Genomic DNA, 27,956 nt, shown 5'->3' with positions numbered 1-27,956 from the left:
CGTACAAGAGGCGTAACAATTAGTGAGTTCGCTGGAGAGCGTATGTTTCAGATAATTTAAGCACAGCGACGCACACTCCAGACAGACTTATGATGTTTCGTATACACGAGAAATCTGAAACGTGTAATGTTGGGTTAATAGGCGATAGTTCTTCGATCCTTGAAGTTATTTATCTCTTCCTCTCCTTTGAAGACAATGTTCCGACGTCCAGCTTGCTTCTCCGAAGTGTTACAGTTACCGATAAAGCAGACAGATAGAGTAGGTGAAATAAGGAACTAGTAAGTGAAGTTGACTTCGTACTATAAATTAATATATTTCATATTGTGGTGTCACCGCCAGACACCACACTTGCTAGGTGGTAGCCTTTAAATCGGCCGCGGTCCGCTAGTATACGTCGGACCCGCGTGTCGCCACTGTCAGTGATTGCAGACCGAGCGCCACCACACGGCAGGTCTAGAGAGACTTACTAGCGCTCGTCTCCAGTTGTACAGCCGACGTTCATAGCAGTGGTTCACTGACAAATTACGCTCTCATTTGCCGAGACGATAGTTAGCATAGGCTTCAGCTACGTCATTTGCTACGACCTAGCAAGGTGCCGTATTCAATTGATATTTATATTGAAGCATGTACAGTCAAGAGCGATGTACATCACTTATGGATTAAAGTTAAGTATTACATCAACTACATACTTTAATTGCTACTATTAATTCCCTTAACTGTTCCAGACCTCACACCAATCTGCGTGTAATTAAACGCGTGCATTTCGGCCTCCTCTAGCAACACGGTGTTGGCTCTTCTGCCAACACTACATTGGCAACGAGGATTTAGCGTTCGTATTGCCCTAATTTACTTGTCATGGCTTCGCTACAATCTCCAGATGTACTGTCCGAATTTTATCGCTTGCAGAATCAGCAGACGCAGGCCTTATTGGATGCCCTTGGACAGCTCGTCCAGGGTCAACGTGCAATGCAAAACGATGCGGCCGCCGCCGCTCCACCGCTCCTGCAGCCACAACACGCAGTTGCACGACCTTTTCATCCTTTTGAGGCGGCACTGGAAAGCTGGACGGAGTGGTCACGCCAATTTGGATTCCATCTCGCCGCCTACAGAATTCAAGGTAACGAGCGGCAGCCTTTTTTGTTAGCATCTGTCGGGGTGCGCACGTACTGAGTGATAGTGAAATTATTTCCCCGACGCGACGTAGCAACTCTGTCCTACGACGAAATTTTGTCTGCATTAGATGCATATTTCAAGGAATCAGTCAATGTAGTTGCAAAAAGGTATACGTTCTTTCGTACAAAACGTACGGCCGGTAAAACTAATCGGGAGTGGGTTGCAACTTTGCAAGGCCTTACTAGGGATTGTGCTTTTGAGTGTGAATGTGGACTCCCTTATTCAGATACTATGGTGCGTGAACGTTTCTGATGTTCGTATAAGAGAACAGATTTTGAAACTAGTCAATCCCTCCCTTCAACAAGTGGTGGACATATTGGATAGGCAGGACACACTTGACTTTGCTCAGGAATCATTTGAAACTTCACCAGCTGTGTGTCACATTAACCGGCCCGCCGGGCGAGCTGCACGGAACAGTAAACAGCCCTCGCGCTCGTCCGCGCAGCTGCCGCCAAGCTCTCTGCTACGTTTGCCGCGCGAGCAAGCAAATGCAGTGCTGAAGTCATGCCCGCGCTGTGCTACTCCACATGCGCATGAGAATTGCCCGTCACGCCAAGCTATTTGCTTTTTCTGTAATAAAAAAGGACATGTTCAAAGTGTTTGCCAGAAAAAGCTTAGATCGGACGCTACCAACCATTCCAGGCCCTTTGCTTCACGCCAGAGTCGAACCAAGCATACTCAGGCTCGTGAGCCTTTGCCCATGGACATTCATGTAGTTCATTCCACTCTGCCCAGTGCCACTCGTTCTGACAGTGACTGTGTTCGTCCCACAAATAGTGTGCGTCGACATCGCCGGAAATCGCGTCAAGTCGCAAGTGCTTCTGTACCAGTGTCAGTTCACGTTGCACGAGACAGTCACTCTTGTCATCAGCAGGACAATAAACTTTTTGTAGATTTGGTCTTAAATGGCAACGTGATGCCATTCCAGCTCGATGCCGGAGCTGCAGTTTCATTGATCAATAAAGACACGTACAAACAACTGGGCACAGCTCCCTTGCGTGCCGCAAGTGTTAAGTTAACTAGCTATTCCGGTCAGAATATCCCTGTGTTAGGACAGTGCAGCCTTCTTGCAACATACAAGGGACAAACAAAACTTGTGTCATTTTATGTACTTTGTTCTTCTTCTGCAGTGAACTTGTTTGGTTTAGATTTATTTCAGTTGTTTAACTTGTCTATAGTCACTCACGTCCTATCAGTGAACCAGACTGTGCTTTCAGCAAGTGTTTCTCGTCTATGTGAAGAATTTGCAGACATTTTTGCACCGGGCCTAGGTTGCGCTAAGAACTATAAAGCACATTTGGAACTGAAAGTAAACGCGCAACCGAAATTTTTCAGAGTGTGCAATGTTCCCCAAGCATTGCGTGATGAGGTCGCAAGAACATTAAACGATTTGGAATCACAAGGTGTGATTGAACGTGTGCAGGCTTCTCTCTGGGCATCACCCTTAGTAATTTTGCCAAAACCTTCCGGAAAATTGAGACTTTGTGTGGACTTCAAGGCAACGGTGAATCCACAACTAGTGATTGCAACTTATCCTTTACCCCGCACGGAAGATCTTTTTGACAAACTGTGCCCGGGTAAATATTTTTCGAAGTTGGACCTAGCAGATGCGTACTTGCAAATACCAGTGGACGACGAATCCCAGCGCGTCTTGGTGGTTAACACGCATCTTGGTTTGTATCAATTCAAAAGACTGCCATTCGGGTGTGCATCCGCCCCTGCATTGTTTCAGCAGTATCTGCAAACTGTTTGGGCATCGGTCCCTACTGCAGCAAACTATCTGGACGATATTGTGATCTCCGGAAAGACAGAAGAAGAACATTTAGCCAATCTCAGAACATTATTTCAGGTCTTGCGACAAAATGGTCTTTGCTTGCTGAAGGACAAATGTGTGTTTTTTGCTCGTGACTTACCCTATCTGGGACATGTAATCAATGCCCAAGGCATACATCCCAGTCCAGAGCACCTCCGTGCCATACAAGACTTGCCTTCGCCGCAGAATTTGAAGCAGCTACAGAGTGTGCTGGGAAAAATTAATTATTACCACCGATATGTGCCGCATGCCTCTTCCATTTCAGCTCTGCTTCATCGCTTACGCCGTAAAGGTGTTCCGTTTATCTGGACGACGGAATGTGAACGCGCCTTTCGCCAGTTGAAATCGGCGTTGCTTTCACATACTTGCCTTACGCCATTCGATCCCCAGAAACCCCTTTTGTTGATGGTGGATGCATCGGATTTCGGGATCGGTGCTGTGCTTGCGCACAAAGATGGATCGCATGATCGCCCTATTGCCTTTGCGTCCAAATTGCTCTCGTCTGCGCAAAGAAATTATTCACAGATTGAGAAAGAAGCTTTGGCTCTCGTATTTGGTGTTACTAAGTTTCATGATTTCTTGTATGGTCGTCACTTTACCATCATCACAGACCACAAACCTTTGACGTCGCTTTTTCATCTGAACACGCCTGTACCTCCACGTACAGCGCAGAACTTCATTCGCTGGTCTATTTTCCTCTCGCAGTACCGCTACGATATCTTGTATCGGTCCACTGCTAAGCACGGAAACGCCGATGCGTTGTCCCGTTTGCCTGTTGCTGAGGATAGAGCATTCGATTCCTCTGAACTTGCTTGCATGTTCATTGATTCGGAAACCGATGACGTGGTCGAATCGTTTCCGATTGATTTTCGTCGTGTAGCTAGAGCCACAGCTGCTGACCGTGTCCTTGCTACCGTTTTGCGTTTTGTTGCTACGCAATGGTCCTTGTCCAAGTCACGGATCGAGGATCCGTTGGTTCGCCGATTTTTTGCACACAAGGAGAGACTTTTTGTTCGATGTGGTGTTTTGCTGTTGCGTTCTGATAATGATCAGTCCAGGGTCGTGGTCCCACGTTCGTTACAGTCCTCTGTCTTACGGCTTCTCCACCAAGGTCATTGGGGTATAGTGCGAACGAAACAACTTGCTCGGCAGCACTGTACTTGGTTCGGAATCGATGCTGCGATTACGAATATGTGCTCTTCTTGCATGGCGTGTGCCGAACAAAAATCCGCACCACCGCGGAAATTCTTTGCATGGCCGAAAGCCACTTCCCCTTGGCAACGATTACACATTGATTTTGCTGGTCCATTCTGGAATTCTCGATGGTTGGATCTGGGTGATTCATTCAGTAATTTTCCTTTTGTTGTCCGGATGTCTTCCACGACGTCATCTGCCACCATTCAAGCGTTATCTGCTATCTTTTGCATTGAAGGTCTTCCACAGACTATTGTTTCCGACAATGGCCCACAATTCATGTCCGCAAAATTTCAGTCATTCTGCAAGGCCAATGGTATTCAACATCTGACATCCGCGCCGTTTTCGCCTCACTCAAACGGTGCTGCTGAACGATTGGTCCGGACTTTCAAGTCACAGATGTTGAAGCTGAAAGAGTCGCATTCTCGGGAGGACGCGTTATTGCTCTTCTTGTCCTCGTATCGCTCTCAGCCCCGAGATGGTCGCTCGCCGGCTGAGTTGCTCCACGGTCGTCCTCATCGAACCTTGATGTCTTTGCTGCATCCGCCTTATCATGTTCCTGTGCAGCGGCAGCTACCTGCTTTTGCCCCAGGCGACGTTGTCTACTATCGCAACTATCGAGGTTCACGGCGTTGGCTCGCAGGGCGCATTCTTCGCTGCCTCGGCCGCGCTATTTATCTGGTTTTGCGGGCCTCTGGTGAGATGCGTCGGCGTCTCAATCAGCTGCGCCTCTGTCGTCGCACGGGTTCTGCCGCTCCCCGTCTGCTTTCAGCGACGGTGCCGTCAGGTCAGCGCCCTGGGGATCCATCTACTGGCTCACCTCATCCCCAGGTGTTACCGACGCTGCCTTCCATTTTGCCCCATGGCGACGCGCCGCCGCCGCCGCCGGTCCTCCCGCCGGCGACGCCCGCAGTGGACGCGTCGCTGCATCCGCCGGGCGCCTCCCTGGGTCACGCGCCGCCGATCGCTTCCCGTGACCAGCTGTCCTCCGACGTGGAACTCTTGCCCGCTCCGGACCAGATGTCGTCTTCGCCCGTCGGGTACCCCGACGCGATGGAGGTCGACCCTTCGGCCCCTCCTGTATCTCTCAGGGCGCTTACACCGCATGTTTGCGTGCACCCTGGACTAGGTTTTCAGGCGTTTCCTAGCTCCCCTCGGGCCGAATGGCCGGGTGCGGGTGGCACAGCCTCGCCTGTTGTTAGGCTCCCCACCTCGTCGTATACGTCAACATGGGGTCCTCCCCACGGTGGGCGGAAGCCTTATAACACAACCGTACGCCGATTTGCGGGGGAGGAATGTGGTGTCACCGCCAGACACCACACTTGCTAGGTGGTAGCCTTTAAATCGGCCGCGGTCCATTAGTATACGTCGGACCCGCATGTCGCCACTGTCAGTGATTGCAGACCGAGCGCCACCACACGGCAGGTCTAGAGAGACTTACTAGCACTCGTCCCCAGTTGTACAGCCGACGTTCATAGCAGTGGTTCACTGACAAATTACGCTCTCATTTGCCGAGACGATAGTTAGCATAGGCTTCAGCTACGTCATTTGCTACGACCTAGCAAGGCGCCGTATTCAATTGATATTTATATTGAAGCATGTACAGTCAAGAGCGATGTACACCACTTATGGATTAAAGTTAAGTATTACATCAACTACGTACTTTAATTGCTAGTATTAATTCCCTTAACTGTTCCAGACCTCACGCCAATCTGCGTGTAATTAAACGCGTGCATTTCGGCCTCCTCTAGCAACACGGTGTTAGCTCTTCTGCCAACACTACACATATTATTAGTGAACTAAACAGAAATCCGCGTCCTCTCTCTGTAATGGACGGGAAACATCCGATAGAAATTCTTACAAACATAAGAAAATTAATGTTCTACATCTTTTCTCGCTAGCTCCACAGCATTGATTGCTTTGGGCATACCGCGTTTAATCTTTGCCGTGAACAACTTAGGCGAATGAATGGAGAAAAATAGACAGAAAAAAATAAAACATACACCCTTATAGGTACACCAGCTTAATCTCCAATACAGTTAGTACACATTACAAACTGAGTTTACTCTGTGGCAGATGCTAACATTGTCCTGCTTTCAAACATACTACGACTGCTGAAATGTTCCGTCTAAACGAAATTTGCATCGCTGAATATGTTTACTTGTTGAATAACGCATTAGCAGTAACGAAACGCAGCATTCAAGCAAGACTCTTGCAATGCTGCTGCGCAAAAAATTGTTTAATCGATAAGACTGATTTTGAGCGCACATGCATCCATACCCTGTGATCGGACACAAAACACCTCGGTAACCTACATGGTAATCTACAGTTGCAAGACTTCGTGCACACATGGCGTCAGTTTGACGTCACACGCTGTGTCAAAAGACGAAAAGAGCTGTCCATGGGCTTTCGTGATATGACGTGATATGACGTGATATGACGAACATGACGTTCGAAACAAGAACATTCACCTCAAATGGAGAGAGCTGGAGGTTTTGCTTTTTCTTTACTGTAGGGTACGTTAACCTCGAAGTTACGTTGTTTATAGAGGTATAAAGTTCTGCATTTGTATGGACTACACACTTCAGAAGGGAGAGATTAAAGTGTTTGAAAAAATTAATTCCCAAACTTACTGAAAAAGTTGTACTAACTGTTTTCCTAATTTGCCTTTTTCGACCGCGATGTACAAGCAACAACAAGCTGAGGCCAGCTAGCACTGAATCCAATAACGTATATATATTGAACAGTGTTCGTTAACGTGTCTCAACAACATAAGTTTATTTGTAGAAACTCTGAAAACTAGTTGCAAGAGTTGGTCTGTTTCAAGCAGACGAATTAAAGCAGTAGCTCATTTATCTTATGTCCGTGAACAAATTCTGTTTCAAAACACCAGCACATTCAGCAACACTCGGAAACGCGTCGGATTGGTAAAACTGTTTGTAATGAAATGACGAAAAATGCCGTATTGGTGGTTAAAGATGTACATCAATTGAAGACATGTTTGTATGAAACGAAGTGATCTAAAGAACTAGCTCGTAAATTATGTTTTATGCTTTATAGAAGACTGCGACTAATTTATTTTTTAATTCTTTTGCAAATGGGTCAGTCTTTTCTATGTTTTTAATTCTGAATGGTAGTTTGTTTTACCAAATGATCAATGTGTTTTGAATATTTAAAATATAATATTATAATTTATAATTTGTGTGAGACAATGACAACTTATTCCTGAGAGAGAAAGAGAGAGAGAGGGAGAGAAACGGGAGAGTACTGTTTACGCTCCAGGATAGTATCCCTGGTGGACACTAAAGATTCGTCCAATTTTTACCTTAGCAGCTCCCGGAAACCAAACCGCATGCGTCAATGACCAGTAGACTGCCAGCTAGGGGGAAATGCTGAGCCAGTTGCGGCGAACATGAAAGCTATCGCAGCACGGGAGAACGACCGGGCACCTACGTCTGCAAGCGAAGCATAATATCATGGAAGGCGAGAGATACTGTCATATTAGTGACAATGCAGAATGGGTGTCGAGCCAGAAGAAAAGAGCCTCTGAAAGGTGACAACTTTCAACAGTGACTTATTTTCATGCAGTAGCGTAGATGTAGATTTTTATGTGCCATATGTATTTAAAAATGTTTAGTTTATGCCCGTCCCAACATTTATTAGAGTATCGTGTAAAAGTCTGACGTAATTTCTACAAGAACATTTCGAGATTTTTGTAAACAACCATTCCCATTTATGTACTGTATATGTACTTATATATCATGTAAATTAAAAAAAGTGTAGTCTATGCCCATTCAAACATTAATTAAATTATCGTGTAAAAATCTGAAGTAAATTGGGCAATAACTTTCGGAGCCTTTTGCTAAAAAATTTTCCCTTTCATAAAGTACAAAATATTTATTTACCATATACATTAACAGTGTGTAAACCATAGCCGTGCAAACGATTATTAGAGTGTCGTGTAAAAATTTGAAGTAAATCCGTCGAGTACTTTCGAAGTTCTTGGGAACAATGTTAAATTACAACCTCTCTTTATATAGTAGCATAGATTTGGAAGGGCATATTGTTCTGTATCACTGACTCCTTATTTTTGTTTTTGTGAATGCTAATTATTTTAGTTCTTCTGCAGTCTGTGTGAACTCTTCCGTTAGAAACGCAGATGCATATCATATAAAAGGCAACTCTGTGAGCGATCTGGCAACACTGTGTTGTTGTGCCTCTGTTGACTGCTATTTTCATCCCTTCCAGATGCTCAGTACTAGTTTCAGCCTCGTACAGTTATCACATGATTTTTGAGAACGCCATCAGTGAAGTTGTGCTTTTGTTGTGTGTTACGAAAATGGAACAACGGAATTTAGATCAAAGTTATGCCATCAAGTTTTGTGTTAAACTTGGGTAATCCGCGAGTGTGACCTCCGAAAAGTTGAAATAGTTCCATGGGAAACATTCCTTTACAGAGCACAGGTTTTTCGCTTGAAAAAATCCGTTTCGAAAAGCCGAGAACAGACTGAAGACGAACCTTGCTTAGGTAGATCTCCAACTTACAATCGAGGAAACTTGTCCATTGATCTTCTTGACAGATTGCCAATGACCACAAAAGGTTTATTCGTGTGATCGCAGGTGATGAAACCTGGATTTTTGAATACGATCCTGAGATAAACTGGCAAAGTGGAAGACTCCCCTCGACCGGAAAAAAGCTCAAATGAGCAAATCAAATATCAAAATAGTTCTGATTTGGTTTTTTGACAGCAAGGGTACCATGCAAAAAAAAAAAAATTCCTCCAGGATAAACTGTCAACCAAGTGTTTTACAAAGATTTCCTTGAAAGGCTCAGGAAAACGGGAATCGAGTGAGACTGTACGTTGCAGACAAGTGGATACTGCATCTTGACAACGCCCCATGTCACACAGACATTTCCAACACGGAATTTTTGACCTCAAAAGGCATTTCTGTGGATCCGCGGTCTCCCTATTCACCTGATCTCCGTCCTTGTCACTTTATCCTTTTCCCGAAAGTGAAAAAAAACATCTTGAAAGGACGTCAGTTTGGAACTTTGGAAAACATTCAAAAGAATATGACCGACATGTTAACGGCCCTACCAGTTCAAGCCTTTCAGCGCTGCTGGCTAGACTGGGAACAATGACTCCGACAGTGTATAGCTGCCGAAGGGAACTATTTTGAAGCGAACAATGTTATTGTTTGAAAAAAATAAAAATTTTGCTAGATTTTCCTTACACACCTCGCACTTCATTTACCTCGATTTTTATGAAGTTTTCTTTCTTTACCTGAGCATTGGCTTACGTTATCCCCTTCCTCTTTCCTCCCCATTATCGTTACATGCATTGCGTTGTGTCGCTGTTTTCAGCTGATTTTTCTGGAACTCACTCAGTGTCCCTAAATAAATTAGCAGTTTCAGCAGGTTTCCTGAGTAAGTGTCACACGCTGCGATGCTCAGGTTAAATAGTGCTGGCGCCAAACGGAAAAAGGACGCGACGAAACGGTGTTCTGGTTGGCAGCTGAACAACAAAGTTTCGTGTTGTTTTGCAGTGAATATTTGCCATCAAGTGTGTCACTGAATCCTAAGACACGGAGCTATGAACCACCTATCTCCTTTTTGTGTCGTGTTTTTCCGCAGACGGGGTTTCAAAAGGCGGCAGGCAACTGACCGCACGCACTGTTAAGACGATATTCAGTGCATCTGTTAGTTTTAATCAACAATTGTGCGAATGAGAACAGTTTCTCTGATAACACTGTCCCAGAAACAGGAATATGCATTGAAGTTCTTGACATTTCTGTCGTACAACACGCGTCCTGTATTCAGCCAGTGCTCAGTAACTGCTAATTTATCCGTTACACAAACTATGTGTAGCGACCCGTGCTAGCCGCATCTATCCTTAACGGTGTACCACTGTGGCATGCTATTCTACGTAAGACGCTGGGAGTGGCGCATAATTTGTCTCTGATGACGGGGAGATGCACCGGTCGTTGGGAAGTATCTCATTTAACTTCCTGCCGTAGTGTTTACATTAGATTGTCACAAACACTGATAGGTTCCGCTGAGCGACACCAGGCAAGTATAAATAGGTGCTATAGTTTTGAATAACAGATTTTATATGATGTAATAAAAGTGTTTGTTTTATTTTTGTTCATGATCTATTATCGTTTTCTGCAAGGCGTTCCAGTGATGTTCTGACGACGTGGGAGCGAGTGTACCGGGCGCTGTTGAAGTGCAACAGACTGTTAGTCGGCCGCAGACCACGTGTAAAATTTTGTCGAGACTGAATTTAATTACTAAAAAAAGGCCTTGTTTGCACTTTTGTATCTGAGGTCCGACTCTGGACATTAAAAATTGAAATATATCAGATAGGTATGTACTGGTAATTGATTGTAAGTAATAAGTGCTCAGAAGATAAACTAAGATTCTCACAAGCTTTAATTTTGAGACTTTTGAGTTAAAGGAAGATTAGCGAAGCAACTCTGAATGGAGATTTTTATAGCTCAGAGGAAGTAAATGGAAGTTTAAATTGAACTTTAAATGACAGTAAATATTCTTACACGTTGTATAGCATCTGATGTATAGCAATATCTCTGACAGTTAATGTTGCGAAGTTTAGCTGATTATCTTGCACTTCAGTAATCAATGCATACGTAACTTTAAACAAGTTTTACGAACTGAGAATGGTCGTTTAATGAGCGTAATAGTTATTTGACAGTTAAATGGCAATCAGTGAACCATGTTACTATGCCTGTGAATTCAGTGCATGAGAGTACGGCGAGTGAACTGAATAGAACGATTAACGGCACCTAGGATGATGGCGACTTTTGTCGGTGTACTGAGAACTTACAAAACACTTATGACCGATATCGGAATGATAGTTTGTCACGCAGTATTCCGATTACCAGTAAGCTTGTATCTCTTACTCGTGACTCGTAGCTGACGTGAAGAACGTCAACGAAATGCACCTAATGATATCACTTTAAGTGAGTTATTCAAATGCTTACGTACTCAAGAAGAGGCTTATCGTTAAACACCTTCAGTGTAAAAGTATGTGAAAGAGGACATCAACATAAGAGATTATCGTGTTGTTGGAACATCAATGTATTGACTCTTCGTTTGTTTCACGCGTCTTAATTCGACTTTCCAAGTCGAAGTTATCCCTGGGTCTCCTTGTTAGCGAAAACAATCTGCTATGGAAGAACAGAATTTAACAGAGAAAATCTAATTGGGTAATGATTGATGCGGGTTCGTCTAATTCCAGGTTACACTATGATCTGCACCTGCAGCATGGCCGGCCAGTGAGGCCGAGCGGTTCTAGGCGCTTCAGTCTGGAACCGCGCGACTGCTACGGTCGCAGGTTCGAATCCTGCCTTGGGCATGGATGTGTGTGATGTCCTTAGGTTAGTTAGGTTTAAGTAGTTCTAAGTTCTAGGGGACTGATGACCTCAGATGTTGAGTCCCATAGTGCTCAGAGCCATTTTTGAACCTGCGGCGTGGCGACACATGGTCGTAAAACCAACTACATAAGGAATAAAAGTCTTTATCCATTAAATACTTCGTCGCAGGCAGCCTTTGGAAGACACCAGAAGAGGAGGGATAGTGGACGGCACAACCTGAGCTTTTCAGATTATTATATACACTCTTACACTATACAGCGAACAGTTCTCCTATGTATTTATGTACAGAGTGAACAATTAATAAAACTTACAAACTGCATGGCGGATTCCTGACTGGAAATGGAGGAGAAAAAGTCCTTTGAACATGTGTTCAGAAAAGCGTCGTTGCCGAGATAGATGGCACCGACGAATGAAAGTTCCTCTGACCACCTGCCGTGTGTTCCTCATGCGTTGCCAGCTGTGTGATTGACGCAGTGCACGATAAGTGTAAGCGGCAGAACGGTCTGGTATTCATGTGAGGAACAAGCCGAGATTTTGTTTGTGTGCTGCCAAGCAGATAGAAACGGTCGAGAGGCAGAACTCGATCCTCCTGGTCTGGTGTAAGGACAGTCCGCCACATCCCTGTACGTTCGTCTGTCTGAAAGGACCCATGATCACACAAACGCTCAAAAAGGGCTTCAATTGTTGTGTGATGTGGTTCAGTGTTTTGAATAGCCGTGCTGCTATAGAGTGTTTCCATCTGCTTGGCCCTACCGCAAACACCATCTCGGCTTGTTCCGAACATGAATACCGGACCATTCTATTAATTACAGTACACTGCATCAATCACACAACCTGTAACAAACAAGGAACACACGCCACATGGTCATCAGCGCATCTACACTGGCGACGGTGCATTTCCGGAAACATGTTTATAGGATCTCTTTCCTCCATTTCCAGTCAGGAATCGTCCCTGTAGTTTGTCATTTTCATTAATGTTCACCCATTATATTCTAACAGTTTATAATCATGCCTACAATTAAAATGTGTGTGGGGGGGGGGGGGGAGGGGGTTGGCGTTGTGGAGAGAGAGAGCGCCAGGAAGGTGGAGTTGGTGGACACGGACAAGGAGTGTCTGCTTCACAGAATGTGATTATCTCGATAACTGATTTAATTCCTTTTATTATTTGACGAAACTTTAACCATACACTACAGTCGCTCTTTACAGCATGAAGTACGTTCTTTGACCGTAATTTGAGAGCCAGGTGACCATGACACTAGTACTAAAATTTGTCAAAAAGATAATTTTGGCAGTCTGCTAGACGCCAGTCGCTGTGCTAATCCACGATCGTACGGCAACGACACTGGTGTAAACCTCGGGGATTCCCTGAGCGCAGTAGCCCATGGAGACGATGCCGTACTGCGTAGACCCAACAACCAGTGGTCCGCCGCTGTCTCCGTTGCAAGCACCTCTGCCATATTCACCGGCGCAGATCATGTTCTCCGTGATGCCGCCCAAGTAATAGATATTGCAGTCACGACGTGCGACGATGACCGTGGTGACAGCCTGAAGCTGCTCAGGTAGGGTCTGTGTATAATAATCCAAGGCGCCCCACCCGGTGATGGTCACTGATGTGCCAGCTTCGATGTCTGCAGTGCCAAGACCGACTGTCTGTAAGGAATATAAATGTTAGTAGAATCCTTTCAAGTGAAAGCAGTGACAAAGAGAGCGATTAATGTGATGCAGTAAATGATGAAACAGAAAGACTCATTGTTAATCGATTAAATAGAAAATAAAGACAAAATATAATTTAATGCCATTTCTGTGAAATATGAAGATGTGTGTTTGTGTGTGTTTGTATGAGTGTTTGCGTGTGTATGTCTGTATGTGTGTGTGTGTGTGTGTGTGTGTGTGTGTGTGTGTGTGTGTGTGTGTGCACGCGCATTTAAAGTGATTGTGAGATCTCGCAGTTTTTGGAAGTAACGGTTCGGCACACCTATTGCTAGTGTGTGGAATTCATTTAACAGTGTGCTCCATACCACATTTATTATTACAAGCATATGGCGTAAAACTGATTTAGCTGTAAAATGACCTTAGTTCAGATGGAAATACAGATAAGGAAAACAATTGAGTCATAGGAAGTTACGACGAAATGGCGATTATATATATTCCAATTAAGGAAAATTTTCTTCAAGGTCTGTTGGATTCAAAAATGGCTCTGAGCACTATGGGAATTAACATCTATGGTCATCAGTCCCCTAGAACTTAGAACTACTTTAACCTAACTACCCTAAGGACATCACACACAACACCCAGCCATCACGAGGCAGAGAAAATCCCTGACCCCGCCGGGAATCGAACCCGGGAACCCGGGCGTGGGAAGCGAGAACGCTACCGCACGACCAAGAGATGCGGGCTGGTCTGTGGGAAAATTAGAAGATGTTTTGTTGTACGGTTAATCTTCAGTGTAACAACGACACGAATTTGTCTTCAGCGCATGCCAAATAGCCAGTAACCTCTCCCCATTTCGACTGATTAGTGTACATAATAATAAAACAGTCGTACTTTTTTGAAATGTTATCAAAAAACACCTAAATATCACATGTGGAATGTGTTTTTTTCCTAAAAGTCGTCAAACATCCTAGTTGATCTACTCCAACCTCGCCTTAAAACACTTATTTCTAAATCATAATTCTTTACACATATCTATATCGAAGACCTTCAATGCTCAAAAATGCTTTTTCAAATGTTGCTGCACCGTGAACGAATAACAGCATTGTATGCAAATACTTGGGCAAATATTCTTGGCTTGTCGTAACATGAAAAGGTGGTAAGGTGCGACTTTGCAGCCTCAGCGGAGAGGCTTGGGATAAGATTGGTACAAAAATATTCCAGCGATCAGCATAATTGCCAGATGGTGGACAGCATCGAGAGACTGGCCAGATAGTTCTGTCAGCTCCCTGTGATTTATGGTTAACTCGCCGTAAAATAATAATTGATTTCGGTGTTCTGTTTTCAGACTGCTCTGCACTGGCTAATTGTATGCTACAAGGAATACAGTAAGACAGTTATATTGCTAATACCTTATTCCTTGTGGGATAAGATCACAGCTTGTTTAGTCATATAAGTCTTGTATGTTATCCGTGTACATACTACCCCTAGATACACCCCTATGCTTGTAGTAGAACAACGCAACGACCCGTCCCTCGTTGTGTCAAATGTCTAATCCTCGCTGGTACAAGTTACTGCACACTTTCCCCTGCAGACCTAGTGTTGTAGTATTTCCCTGATGAGGAACGTAAGAAACAATGTAATTTGGAAAACTGACCACCAATTTTCCCAAGATACCAGGACAAAAAATCCAATCAGCCTGATTGCAGTACCTATGACACACAGCGAATGTCACTTTAATGCTATGACATAAACAAGATGTTATCATAGCATTCATTGTATCATAAAGTAACTATTTTTGTAGAACGGGACATAGAAATTGGAAGTTTCAAAATGAGTCTTTGGAGCAGAGGAACGCCAAATAATAAGGTTTCGATGTATAAAATTACTAAATCAAGGAAAATTCGGAAGTTGCGCTGTGGCACTTCGGATTTCCTTGTTCAGTTATTGTAGCTCGGCCATATCCGCTCAGAAGATGAAATATAAAGGTTTGTGAGAATTCCTAGAAGACTGAAAAAGAAAGTGAACGGCTGAGATGTCCGTCCACGTACTCCATAAAATTACGAGGTTAATAATTTTATGGAGCCGGCGGCTTGCCATGCTGAATTGTCCAGGTCGAATTAAATTTTCATCCCTAGTTTTATCTACATCTGGGACTACACTATAATCTACTTCCACATGACGCGGCTCTTTACACAAAGTGAATTGTGGTGAGCTACAATCACAGAAAAAATTGCAACACCAAAAATTAATTAACGCCGAGCAATGAAATTTCTACAATTCATTTGTCTAGATACCATTTTTAAGTGATTAACATTGCAAGATCACAGGTTACTGTAAGCGCGAGAAAAGCCATTGTAAATGTCAAATTCTGATACATTTAAGATCAGTGTAACTGCCAGAATCTTGAATGTAAACATAGAGACGTGTATGCATTGCGTTATGGAAGTGCCAGACGTCACTTTGTAGGATAGAGTTCTATGACTGATGCTTTGGTTGGTCAATAGAGGGACGGTTAATGCTGCTTGGGGTAATGCTGGGGTTGTCGTCCGATGATGTGCGTACGTGCTCGATTGAAGACAGATCTGGTGATCGAGCAGGCCAAGGAAACATGCCGACGTTCTGTAGAGCATGTTGGGTTACAGCAGCGGTATGTGGGAGAGTGTTATCCTTTTGGAACCCCCCCCCCCCCCCCCCCCCTGGAATGCAGTTCGTGAGTGACAGCAGAACGGATCGAATCTCCAAACTGATGTACAAATTTGCACTCACGGTGTTTGGAATACCCACGAGAGTGCCCCTGCTGACATACGAAATCGCGCCACAGACCATAACTTCAGGTCTAGATTCAGTGTGTCTAGCATGCAGATAGGGTGGGTGCAGGCCCTTAGATGGCCTCCTTCTAACAAACATACGGTCATCACTGGCACCGACGCAGAAGCAGATTTCACAAAGCAAGCAGACCTCCAACCCGCCCTCCAATGAGCCCTCGTTTGACATCACTTAAGTAGCAAATGGCTGCGGTTAGGGGTAGGCGGAATGCACGCTGCAGGGCATCTGGCTCGGAAGTGTCATTGAAGTAACCAATTTGTAACAGTTTAGTTATGTCACTGTGGCGCTAAGCGCTCCTCAAATTGCTGCTGCAAATACAATACTATGCGCCAGAAACTTACACCGAACGCGATGGTCTTCCCACCGAGTAGCGCGACGTGGCCGGCTGCCCGGTCTTCTTGCGACCGTACATTCTCGTGATCTACAGTGTCTACATTTCTGTCAAGTCTTTCCGCAACATCGCTGAAGGAACATCCAGCTTCTCGTAGCCCAATTACACGACCTTGTTTCAAACTCGGTGAGGTGTTGATAGCGACGTCTTTGTCATCTTAAAAGCATTCCTGACTTACATCAACTCAGGGTGTCCAGTCTCAAACGTAACTAACGCTCATGCCTGTTAACACTGTTACAGCGTGTATTTGAAGCAAACCCGATTTGGCATCCTCAACATTGCATCCTTCAGATGGAGATCCACGGCTACCAACTTTCGTTGATGTCGCACAACTCCTTCTTGGTGTCGCGATTCTTTTTTCCGTCGTTGTAGTATGTCGGAAAGATCAATGGGGAAGTTCCAACACTGGATGAACGCCACATTCATAAGAGGGTGATATTTACGTTACATAATTTTCAAATAATCATGATTTGTATAACTCCTTCTTAAAAGACCTTTCGCAAGGGTTCCATTTCAGATTCTTTTCCCTACTGGTTTGGCCAATTAGGACGACGTAATGATTTCAGATAATTTCAATTCCTCCTCATGCGCACTTCTCTTTTTCTTCAATATTGTCTCATTTTTTCACTTCATCTCCTTTTTTTTCTTTCTTCTGGCCACTTTACACCCGTTCTCTCACTGTTACTGCCGTGGAATCCTTACAAATTTAATTTTCCTTTTGAAAATACCTCTTTCTGCCGTTCCTTGAACCTGCGTGTTGTGGATATCTAAATCTTTTTTAACTTCTCGGATCCAACTTCCATTAATTTCTTTTCCCTAAGATATTTAGAGATAGGTTTTGTCAGCCTGTTGTTATTCATCCAGCACAAATGTCCCAAAATATCAGTCTTATTTTTGTTAATGGATTGTTTTGTTTAATGTAACAAAATGTTCCTTCTCCTGTCGCCCAGTGGCTATGTAATTCAAAAGCTGCAATAGTCTATGTGCAGCTTTATCACTCTCATGTCGGACAAATGATTCTTTTAGAGCGTAAAAAATTTTAGCAAACGAGTAATTTATAAATATTTTTTTCAGAAACAAGTGCAGTTAAGAGTCAGGAAAGGCCTTTTGAAAAAAAAAGAATCCATGCCCTTTCCATATAAGCCTTGGTTCAAGCTGCAAGGCAAGAAATGTTGTAGTTTCATAATAAAGGGGATAGACAAAATAATGTGATCAGTGTTAGTAATGGGATGGTTGTGTTCGACGCTCAACAAAGCAGGTAAGGCATGTGTCGCGCTGGGCTGTGCGTGTTCAGTACGGACTAGGCAACAATACAGGTTGTTTATGAGTAACGTACACTTCTTATTTGCATTCAGACGCCGATGTCGACGTGCAATGAAAGACCTAACAGACTCCCAAAGAGGGCAGATAGTGGGGGTCCGATTAGCTGGAGCATCAGTAACCAAGACAGCCAACTTATTAAATGTTTCGAGAGTAACTGTTTCAGCAGTCATGATAGCCTACACACAACATGGGAAGACTCATCGTGTAAACGTAATAGTGGACGCAAATCAAAACTAAATGACAGAAATCATCGTACGCTAACACGAATTGTGTCAAAACAACACGAACTATGGCAGTTAACCGCAGAGCTAAATAGCCATCTTCGAGACTCTGTAGCTATTGACACTGTCTGCCGAGAACTCCATAAAGCGAATATTCATGGATGAGCTGCTATAACGAAACCATTAGTGATGACAACCAATGCAAAGTAGCGTGAAACATGGTGTCAGGAGCATAAATCCTGGACGGCTGATCAGTAGAAACACGTTATTTGGTCCGACGAGTTAACGACGTTTTCGTTATTTCCAACATATGGCCGGGCTTACGTCTGGAGAACGCCAAAAGAAGCCTACAATCCTGATTGCTTTATTCGAACGATTAATCATGGAGGTGGAAGTGTGATGGTGTGGGCAGCCATATTATGGTATTCTGCTGCTCCCATCCCTACCCTCAAAGGCCGTGTTAAGCCAACATTTGTTCCCCAACAATGATGCCATATTTTAAGACGATAATACACCCATTCACACGGCCAGGATAGTACAATCGTGGTATGAGGACTATGCAACCGAACTGCAACGTCTTCCCTGGCCAGCACAGTACCCGGATTTGAACAAAATCGAACCCTTGTGGGCGGTGTTGGGGCGCAGACTCCGGAGCATATTTCCGCCTCCCTCGTCAGTACAGGCGTTAGAAGAGGTTTTGATCGAAGACTGGCATAACATTCCACTGGAGACTATACATTCATTATATGCTAGTATTCCAAGAAGAATCGCAGCTGTATTACGGGCAAATGAGGAGGTCCAACCCCTTGTTAATAAACCATTCCCGACTAAGTAGAGGTGTTCACACTATTTTGCCTATCGCCTGTTCATATTGCAAATAGTAAGCATAGGAAGGAAATCAGTGAAGTATACAGAAGTCACAGATTTACAATTCCACGTACAAAAAAGTACTGAAAGTCAGTCTTAGGGAGTTACTAAAAATCAGCGGCTAGAGTGGTGAGTAAACAAGAAGGCGAGTGCACGAGGTGTACTGCACAGTCAGTCGGAGAGCACTTTGTAGTGTTGCCAGTGTGCTCTCTGCCTTACACCACACATTACATTTATTAAGTATCCTAGTAACTGGCAACGCTGGCTTGTATGACATTGCGCCACTATTTCTTGCTCTCCTTCCAAAAAAATTGTAATTAAACTTTCGATACTTGAGAGGGCCTCCATGAAAAACAATGAAACTTGTGGAAACATTTCTAAGGACATGCGGAAGAGATAATAACGAATAAACCATCGAAAGAAACACATTTTAATTTTGACGTGAGAGGGTAACAGGCTGCTCAAGTGCAGAAAGAAGAGACTGTGGCGTCGTGAATTCACTACGTTTACACGCGACACATCTCCCGAAAGACGAAAAACGAGTTTCGAAAACTGTTTTTCGCTATCGTGTTTACGAGTTAAGGGCTGAAGCGGATTTGCTAGCTCAGGCAAATATAGCGTCTGGAAAACAGCTGTTCCAATTTCTGGTTTAGTCAGCACAGTGCCTATTCCTCTTCACTTAAATATTAAAGATAGACAGTTTCATGCTCAGTCTAATAATTCTGCTTCTCCTTCATTGCACAATGAGTCATCCTGTCCATATTAGTCGAATATTCTGAAAACAAGACGTAACCTGATAATCTGAGCATGTTTCAAAAATGATTGTGCGTTTACATGGGAGCGAAAACCGATTGTGAAAGTGGAAAACCGGCAGCTAGTCATGGATTTCCAGAATAGATTTTGGAGTTTTACATGACCAACCAGAAAAGGTATTGTGAAATAGGTTTATGAAGTCCGGTTTTGGGAGCCCCATGTAAACGTGAGAAGATAACCTATTCTCGCTGAGCTCACTTCTGTTATAGTAATGGATTCCGTGCTTTTGTTTCTTCTTAATCTGCATTTTGTTGTTTGCCTTTTTTCTTGGCACACTGCAATGGTTGCACGAGGGATTGGTGTTTTTGATATAGTATTTTCCCACAGCAGCGACAAAATGTTTGAAAGCAATGAGGTATCTGCGTTTCCCAATACCTGAAAAAAAGCCTATACGATGCACAGATAAGAACGTAAATATATAAAAATTTTCTTAACGGAAATTGTTTAAACAGTGAAAAGGTTGAATATGTTTAATGGGACAAATAATTTTCTGCGTTGCATGTCACTTAGCAACAAAACAAGATACAAAGGAGAAAACAAAAAAGGGCAATTTACTGTCTTCTGGATATTGTTTGACATGTTTCTGAAGGCGTATTTTTTCGAGCAAATGAGTATAGATGTTTTGAAATGTTTGGACAACTCTTTCCCATTCTTTCAGTTCTCAGGAATGTTGAGAATTTACCAGAAGATCTTTGCCAAGAACATCCACCATAAATTTTGCTTTGTTCAACAAACTGTATTATCTTTCCTCGTGCCTTCAGTCTGATATTACATTTCGATTAATTTCGTTAAAAGGATGGTCCCTCTACAAATCGACTTACAAGAATAGAAATGTGATGATTTTGAAATGGATTGTGTATATCAGTTTGACAGTATTGTACGGCACAGATTGTAGTTCAACAAACTCTTCTCTAGTGCGCTTGACAATTAACGTATTTTCTGCAGCGAAAGAAAGTGTCCATGTACATAAACACTGTGTATGCGGTGGTACTCTTTGCTGATACAGCATCCTTGACACTGGATTAACAATACTTTTTACTACGGCTTGAGATACTGAAGTAGAAAGACGTGTTGTCGGGGCGGTTCTAATTTTGCTGTTACACGGCAGTCATTACGGAATTCGTTAGAGTTCATTTATCTGTGAATAGAAACACGAAAGTTGTTGTTTTGTCAAAGAGAACTATCGTATAAATAAATATATATTCAAAGGCGAGTAATTTCATCATTTTAACAACGATGGAAATTCGTGCTTCAAGTTTACAAGTACGCAAGATTAGACCTTCGTCTTTGTCGGTTTTTGAGTGTTAGTTCGAGCTTACAGGCTGTCCTGTCCCGTCGCAATAGGTCATCTTTGAACTGGCGCTGTAATTTACTAATACTTTCTCCCCCAAAACGGAGAGAACTACATTCTCGCATCCTACGAGAGTAGGTGGCCACGCATGTCTAACGTGGGAAATAAGCTTAAATAAGCTTTTCAGGACAGCGGCGTGCAACATCAGCAGTGCGGAGGCTACAGCTTCGTAACGCTGCCATTTGATCATTACGGCGACAGTACGGACCTCCTATCATACAAGTAAACTTTTTAAACACAGGCATAGCTGGACTGTCCTGAAAGCTGAGATCCATTTACAGGCACTCTCAGTTAAGGGGAAAGACTTCTTTGTGAAGCGCATTAATATCTATCTTATCACTCAAGTAACTCTCATTCTAATTCTAACATTTCAGGTTTAATATTTATTGGAATAACTCGCAATTTAAATTTCTCTCCCTTTATTTTCCTGTCGCCACACAAAACCCCTTAACTTCACTTTCAGCGCACAGGTACCAAACTGCACAACAGATAGCTCTCACTATACTCGCAGCTGTCGTGGGTAACGCGTTATTCAGACAGCCAAGCAACTCTGAAATCTCCGTCAGCCCCTGAAACGAGATCGAAGATCGTTGCAGAATGTCACGAAGCCCTTGTGAGCCTATGGGAAAGCAACAGGGCGATCTACTGGTCACATAGTAGCAATGAAGAATCTGATAGGCTGTCTAGGATGACGACTCCATTTCTTTGTCCGGAACCTGTCAGATCCATTACTAGGCCGATGGCACGAACAAAACTAAGTAGATGGATTAGGATGCAGCACGCAGAATACTTGACTAAGATCCAAAAACAGACATGGTAAGCTAATGCTACCGTAGCCATGTTTCAAGAGAATTTCTGTAATCCTGGGTTTGAACAGGAGGTAGGTTGAACTCATGGTAGAACTGATGACTCGCCATGGAAGCTTTAAAAAACACCATAGCACAGGCTATGCGGTGAGGAGGATGAAGTCGCACCACGACGTTGGAGGTCAAAAAACACAGCATATTCGGTTCATTAATTCCTCAAGAAGAAATAGCATCTAACAAAGAACTAGTAAAAGGCCTCCTACTACTCTTCAAAGTTTCTTGTTGGCGTTACTAGATTTACAGGGATTGAAACTGGACAGTAAACTTAGTTTCGGTGCGGGCAACAGTGAGCAAAGACCATTGTCGGTTTGTTTCTCTATATAAATCAATCAGTCAATTGCGACTTGTAAACGAAAACCAATAATTGTGACAGGTGAGACTCAGAACAGGAACAAAACGCCAGGGGCGCTGAAATACACTCACTTACCCCGAGTGGTCCAATGAGACAAGCAAGAATGCCGATTGTGTAAAAGAGGCTTTACATGTTGTTGTTGTGGTCTTCAGTCCTGAGACTGGTTTGATCGAGCTCCCCATGCTACTCTATCCTGTGCAAGCTTCTTCATCTCCCAGTACCTACTGCAGCCTACATCCTTCTGAATCTGCTTAATGTATTCATCTCTTGGTCTCTCTCTACGATTTTTACCCTCCACGCTGCCCTCTAGTACTAAATTGGTGATCCTTGATGCCTCAGAACATGTCCTACCAACCGATCCCTTCTTCTAGTCAAGTCGTGCCACAAATTCCTCTTCTCCCCAATTCTATTCAATACCTCCTTATTAGTTATCTACATACGAGGTCTGATGGAAATCTTTTCAACATTGCTCGCCTCAAGGACAAGACCGAAGTAAATACAGTCGTTATCCGTGAGTTGTTATATGCGGACGATGCAGCTCTAGTAGCGAACACAGAAGATGAGCTGCAGTATATAATCAACAAATTATCAAATGCCTGTGAAAAGTTTGGTCTACTCATCAGCCTTCAAAAGACTAAGATCATGGCGCAGAGCACTACCAACCTTCCATCCATTAGCATTGATGGCAATCCTCTCCAGATAGTTGATGACTTTACCTACTTGGGATCCACAATATGTAGCAACTTGTCCATGGACACTGAACTTACTAACAGAATCGCAAAGGCATCATCTGTCATGGCTAGACTGAAAAACAGAGTATGGAACAACGGACTGCTTACCACAAAAACTAAATTAAAAGTCTACAACGCTTGTGTTATAAGCACCCTTCTCTATAGCTGTGAGACATGGACAACTCTTTCTAGGCATGAATCTCGACTCAACAGCTTCCATCTCCGCTGTCTCCGGAAGATCCTTCAGATCTCTTGGAGAGATAGAGTACCCAACACCGAAGTCTTTCATCGTGCAAGCACAACCAGCATCTTTGCACTCCTGAGTCATCGACGTCTAAGATGGTTGGGACATGTCAGGCGCGTGGATCCTGAGCGGATACCGAAACAGCTGCTGTACGGCGAACTTCAGGAAGGTGTGAGGCAAGTGGGACGACCGCATCTTCGTTTCAAGGATGTCTGCAAGAGAGACCTGACCAAGACCAGAATCAATCCAAGCCGCTGGGAAAGCATTGCAGATGACCGTGTCAAGTGGCGAGTAACTGTGCGCAACGGCGTCAAGCTCTCAGAGGACGAACGCACACAGGAACAAATCAGGAAGAGGACAAAGCGAAGAGACAGAGCGGCTTCTGTTCGAAGTCCCTCAAATTTCACATGTCCAAACTGCAGTAGGGACTGCCACTCTCGAGTGGGACTTTTTAGCCACAGCAGACGCTGCAGACTCTGAACCAAGCATGCTACACCATCATCCCTCAAGGATGGACGGATGCCATTATTAGTTATGTGATCTACCAATATTATCTTCAGCATACTTCTGTAGCAGCACAAAAAAAAATGGTTCAAATGGTTCTGAGCACTATGGGACTTAACATCTGAGTTCATCAGTCCACTAGAACTTAGAACTACTTAAACCTAACTAACCTAAGGACATCACACACATCCATGCCCGAGGCAGCGGTCGCGCGGTTCCAGACTGAAGCGCCTAGAACCGCTCGGCCACTCCGGCCGGCCTGTAGCACCACATTTCTAAAGCTTCTATTCTCTTCTTGTCTAAACTATTTATCGTCCATGTACCCCGCTGTAAATTATGACTCTAACTATAGGCCGTACCTGGACGTTGCCATCAAAAGAGAATGAGCCCGAGATAGAAACGACGGCGACGTCATAATCTCCAGTGAAATAGCTGAAATCTTCGTGTATTTGTATGTCAGCAGTCTGGTACACGGAGCCACCGCTCTCGCGTATAGAGGTACCTGCCCTCACGGAGAACTCTGATGCGCGGCTACCGTAGAAGCAGTGTGCTGCGGACAGCACCCAGGTGCTGCTGATAATGGAGCCGCCGCAGTAGTGGCCGCCCATCAGTTGGATCGAGACCTGCCACGGGTACTGCGAGATGTCCACCGGCTCGCCGCCCACAATTCGGCCGCCAAGGCGAGCCCAGAGACCACGAGGTCTCGCGGACGGCGCAGCGCTGCAGACTGCACACAACAGCAACACAATCACGGCGGACATCGACATCTCTGTGACTGGTTCGACGTGCGCCTCCCGATGCTAGCGGTTTTTATACCACATTGCTTTATCAATAATCAGAGTGTCTCCAGAACAGTGCCAATTACCGAGCTATCTCAAAAACAAACAAGGTCAAAGTGGTATCAGCTTACGTAGAACACTGTCAAATCTCATATCGAGTGTGGCTGTAGAATGGTAATACTCTAGACCAGTACTCAGGAGCACCCCAGGTGGGCAAATCAGGTCTAACTACCCGTGATTGCCTCAGTCCACTTCACACAAGCGTCTGCAATATTGATTCACCAAGGCCAACATCGATTCATTCTCCCGTACCTCTCCAGATATCAGGCTCTGCTACAATGTGTCTACTAATCTCTGCATTATCGGAGTACTGAGATCTAATCGGGAATAAAATCTGGTTTCATTATACGATTGCAATAAAAACATAAGCTATTGAGCAACACAGATCCCATTCTTTTCTCAATCAGCAATTTATCGATACAGCCTAACGATCTCGCAACCAACCATTTCCTGTGCTGGTACAAACTCCTCGCCGGCATACCGATTTTCTGAGTGCATAACAAAAGTGAACAGTAACATTTCTCTTTAGATCTTCGACTACATCATTGCTGAGTTTTCTCCTAGAGTTATATCTCTACTGACTATGTTTCCTGTAGTACTACGTAGCTAAACATGTGTAGGATGCAGTGAAAAATGTGACAAAAAACTGGGTTTAAACGTTTCTCTCGTAAATGAGATGCCCGATAGTTTCACGGTAAATGTGTTTCACGCAACCAATTAAGAATGAACTGAAAGATAAATACCGCATTGTTTGGAATTTGCCAAAAAGTGAGAAAAAAGTGATCATTTACGGAATTCTAAATGCGTGACTCGCCCAAAATTATAAAAGTTGAATAGGGCTCTCGATACCGAACTTTTTTCGTAATGAAAGTTGGGAGTGATGCGCTGATTCGATATCTCCAAAAAATCTGCTTGATTGCCACGACCTGAACAGTGCTTAAGAAAAGAAACATAAATTTTATACACTAACGAATACAAGTAAAAATACATCTAGTCTACAATATTTTTGTTCGGAAACTGTTACAATAGAATCCACCTGTTTATTTTGCCCACGGTATACTCGATTCGAGGTTCCTTGGAGACCTGATATCTTTACATTAGTGTAGAAGATGTAAAACCTTACAGATCTGCCAGAGTAAGATTCTGTGGGAAACTTATCTGAGGTAAAACCAAAGTAAATATTTATCGAAATAGCCATTCGAAAATTTGTAAGCAGTAGGTTGTGAATAATCATGTAACGCGGTAGAGGATAAGCGTACACGCGGATATATCATATAAATATACAAAATAATGTGTAGGTCAATATGTGTATCCTCGAATGAAATGTTTGAGATGTTTATCGATGCCATGGAAATAAGGTGGTAAAAGACATACCAGCGTTACTAAGAATAGAATGAAAGTTTGGAGAAGGCAGCAGTATAATGTTGTCCAACTTCCGTTTTGGTGCTTCAGTAACATAAAACACTGAAAGATATGGTGGAGGCATCATTGTGATGTAGCGACAAAGAATTGTTAAATATGTTCTAATTAAAAGATTAAAGGAATGGAGAGAGTTCACTAAGATGACCTGAGTTGCGCGTAGGAACACAGTGCTGATGCGACTGCACATTTTTCAAGCAGTGACGGAAGTGTGCGGTCCAGTTTCATGGGAGTAAGGAAGACAATGTCTTATGGGAAGGCCGTAGTGATACGTATAAAGTGCAGAAAAAAAGGTCCAAACGTTCAGGCAGAATGTTGTTTTAATGGTGGTTTTTCGTCACGGGATGATGGATGTTTTATGGGATTCTTTGTCAGCCAGAGAGCCTGATGCAGTGAATGTGGTAGACTCTAGAAAGCAGAGTAGATTATTGTATGAAGCGATTTATTAGCCTATGAAACTAACGCCGTGTTGGAAGATGTGTGGCCGAAGAGGTTAGTGCGATAAAAGGAGAAAGTATTTTAAGAATTTTTAGTGTGAAGATGAGAAGGGGAAGTCAGTTCTGAGTGAAGTTAAAGTGAGTGCTACTCCTAGCCAGTCTTGAATACGTAGCAAATATAAAGGCAACAGTGTAAAAACTGTTTGCAAAGTAACCATGCTTGTGAAATGAATAGCAATGATAGTAGTAGGTGCGTCATTGGTGTGCACTAAGGATAACAATACGAGGTATTTGTAGGTATAGCTTGATTGTTAGTCGACCTGTCCTTCATTACTCATCTTTTGTAACTTACAGGCAAAGGAATTGAAAAAGAGTAAGATTTCATATATAATTCACGAGTGACCTCGCTTCTACTTAGAAAAAATCCTAGACAAAAGAGGGTACCACATACTATATTTTAATAAAAACAAGTCATGAAAAATAATGTAAGAAAAAAAAATTACTTATGTATTGAAAAAAGGGTTAAACAGTACTATGAGGAGATGTTAACAAAGTATGATAATCACTGAGATGTCACGTTGTCGATACAAAAATAACTGGAAATCAGAATGAAAAGAAACTCATGCTATATAGAACAGTGGAGATTCGATTAAACTAGGAAGACAATCTACATCACCTGTATATGACTATCTTTTAGGTATATTGCCATATGGTTATCTTTCTGTGGTTAATACATAATTCAGGTGTTTATTCACAACAATAAAAACAAATGAAACTTAGTAAAATCAACAAAAGAATTTGTTTATTAAGAGGTTAAAGACAGTTTCGTATGTATATTCCTATTTTCTTAAAATTGCTGAAGTACCGCAATCTTAATCATGAAAAACACAACAAAAGTCACATAGGACAGTCACTATAGTTTAATTTTATTTAAAATATTTGATAATTACTGTACTGAAATATCACCTCAGCAGTAAACGAAATGGGGGGATCCTGCCTGAAATCCAGGCATAGATGCTTTAGTTAAATGAAACTAGGCTATATGGTTGCCGAGACCTTTTCAAGTCTCGTACATCTGTAGTCCGCAGCTCGTGGTCTCGCGGTCGCGTTCTCGCTTCCCGAGCACGGGGTCCCGGGTTCGATTCCCGTCGGTGTCAGGGATTTTCACTTGCCTCGAGATGACTGAGTGTTTTGTGCTGTCCTCATCATTTCATCATTATTCATGAAAGTGGCGAGATTGGACTGAGCAAACCGAGCTGCTGATAACCGAGCAGTTGAGCACCCCACAAACCAAACATTATCATCATCATCATCATCATCGTACATCTGTGATATATATACACAGACTGAAGCCACGGATGAAAATTTGTACCAAGGCCGGGTTGCCTGCTCACTTGGCAGATGCACTCAACCACTACGTCACTCTACCACGGTGGCTTTGCACATCTGTACAGACTACCCTAGCATCCTTCCCTCCTCAGTCCAAATTCCCGTTGATACCACAGCCCACTCGGTATTCGCCCTAAAGTCGAACAGCCTTGGTT

The 27,956-nt window shown here is 43.4% G+C and overlaps 1 protein-coding gene across 1 annotated transcript; it reads right to left on the bottom strand.

Moving 5' to 3' along the window:
• Positions 1-12,717: 12,717 nt before the first annotated feature.
• Positions 12,718-24,513, bottom strand: LOC126252017 (trypsin delta-like). The gene is made up of 2 exons (XM_049952801.1): positions 24,077-24,513; positions 12,718-13,225 (listed from the first exon to the last, which is right to left on the bottom strand). Exons 1-2 carry the CDS (start codon positions 24,482-24,484, stop codon positions 12,872-12,874), a joined length of 762 nt encoding a protein of 253 aa, XP_049808758.1. The 5' UTR covers positions 24,485-24,513; the 3' UTR covers positions 12,718-12,871.
• Positions 24,514-27,956: the final 3,443 nt, after the last annotated feature.

This window comes from Schistocerca nitens, chromosome 4 (genome assembly GCF_023898315.1).
Source record: "Schistocerca nitens isolate TAMUIC-IGC-003100 chromosome 4, iqSchNite1.1, whole genome shotgun sequence".
NCBI classification, from domain to species: domain Eukaryota; kingdom Metazoa; phylum Arthropoda; class Insecta; order Orthoptera; family Acrididae; genus Schistocerca; species Schistocerca nitens.
The sequence above is the reverse complement of the archived record's forward strand: the minus strand, read 5'-3'. Positions and strand labels throughout refer to the sequence as shown.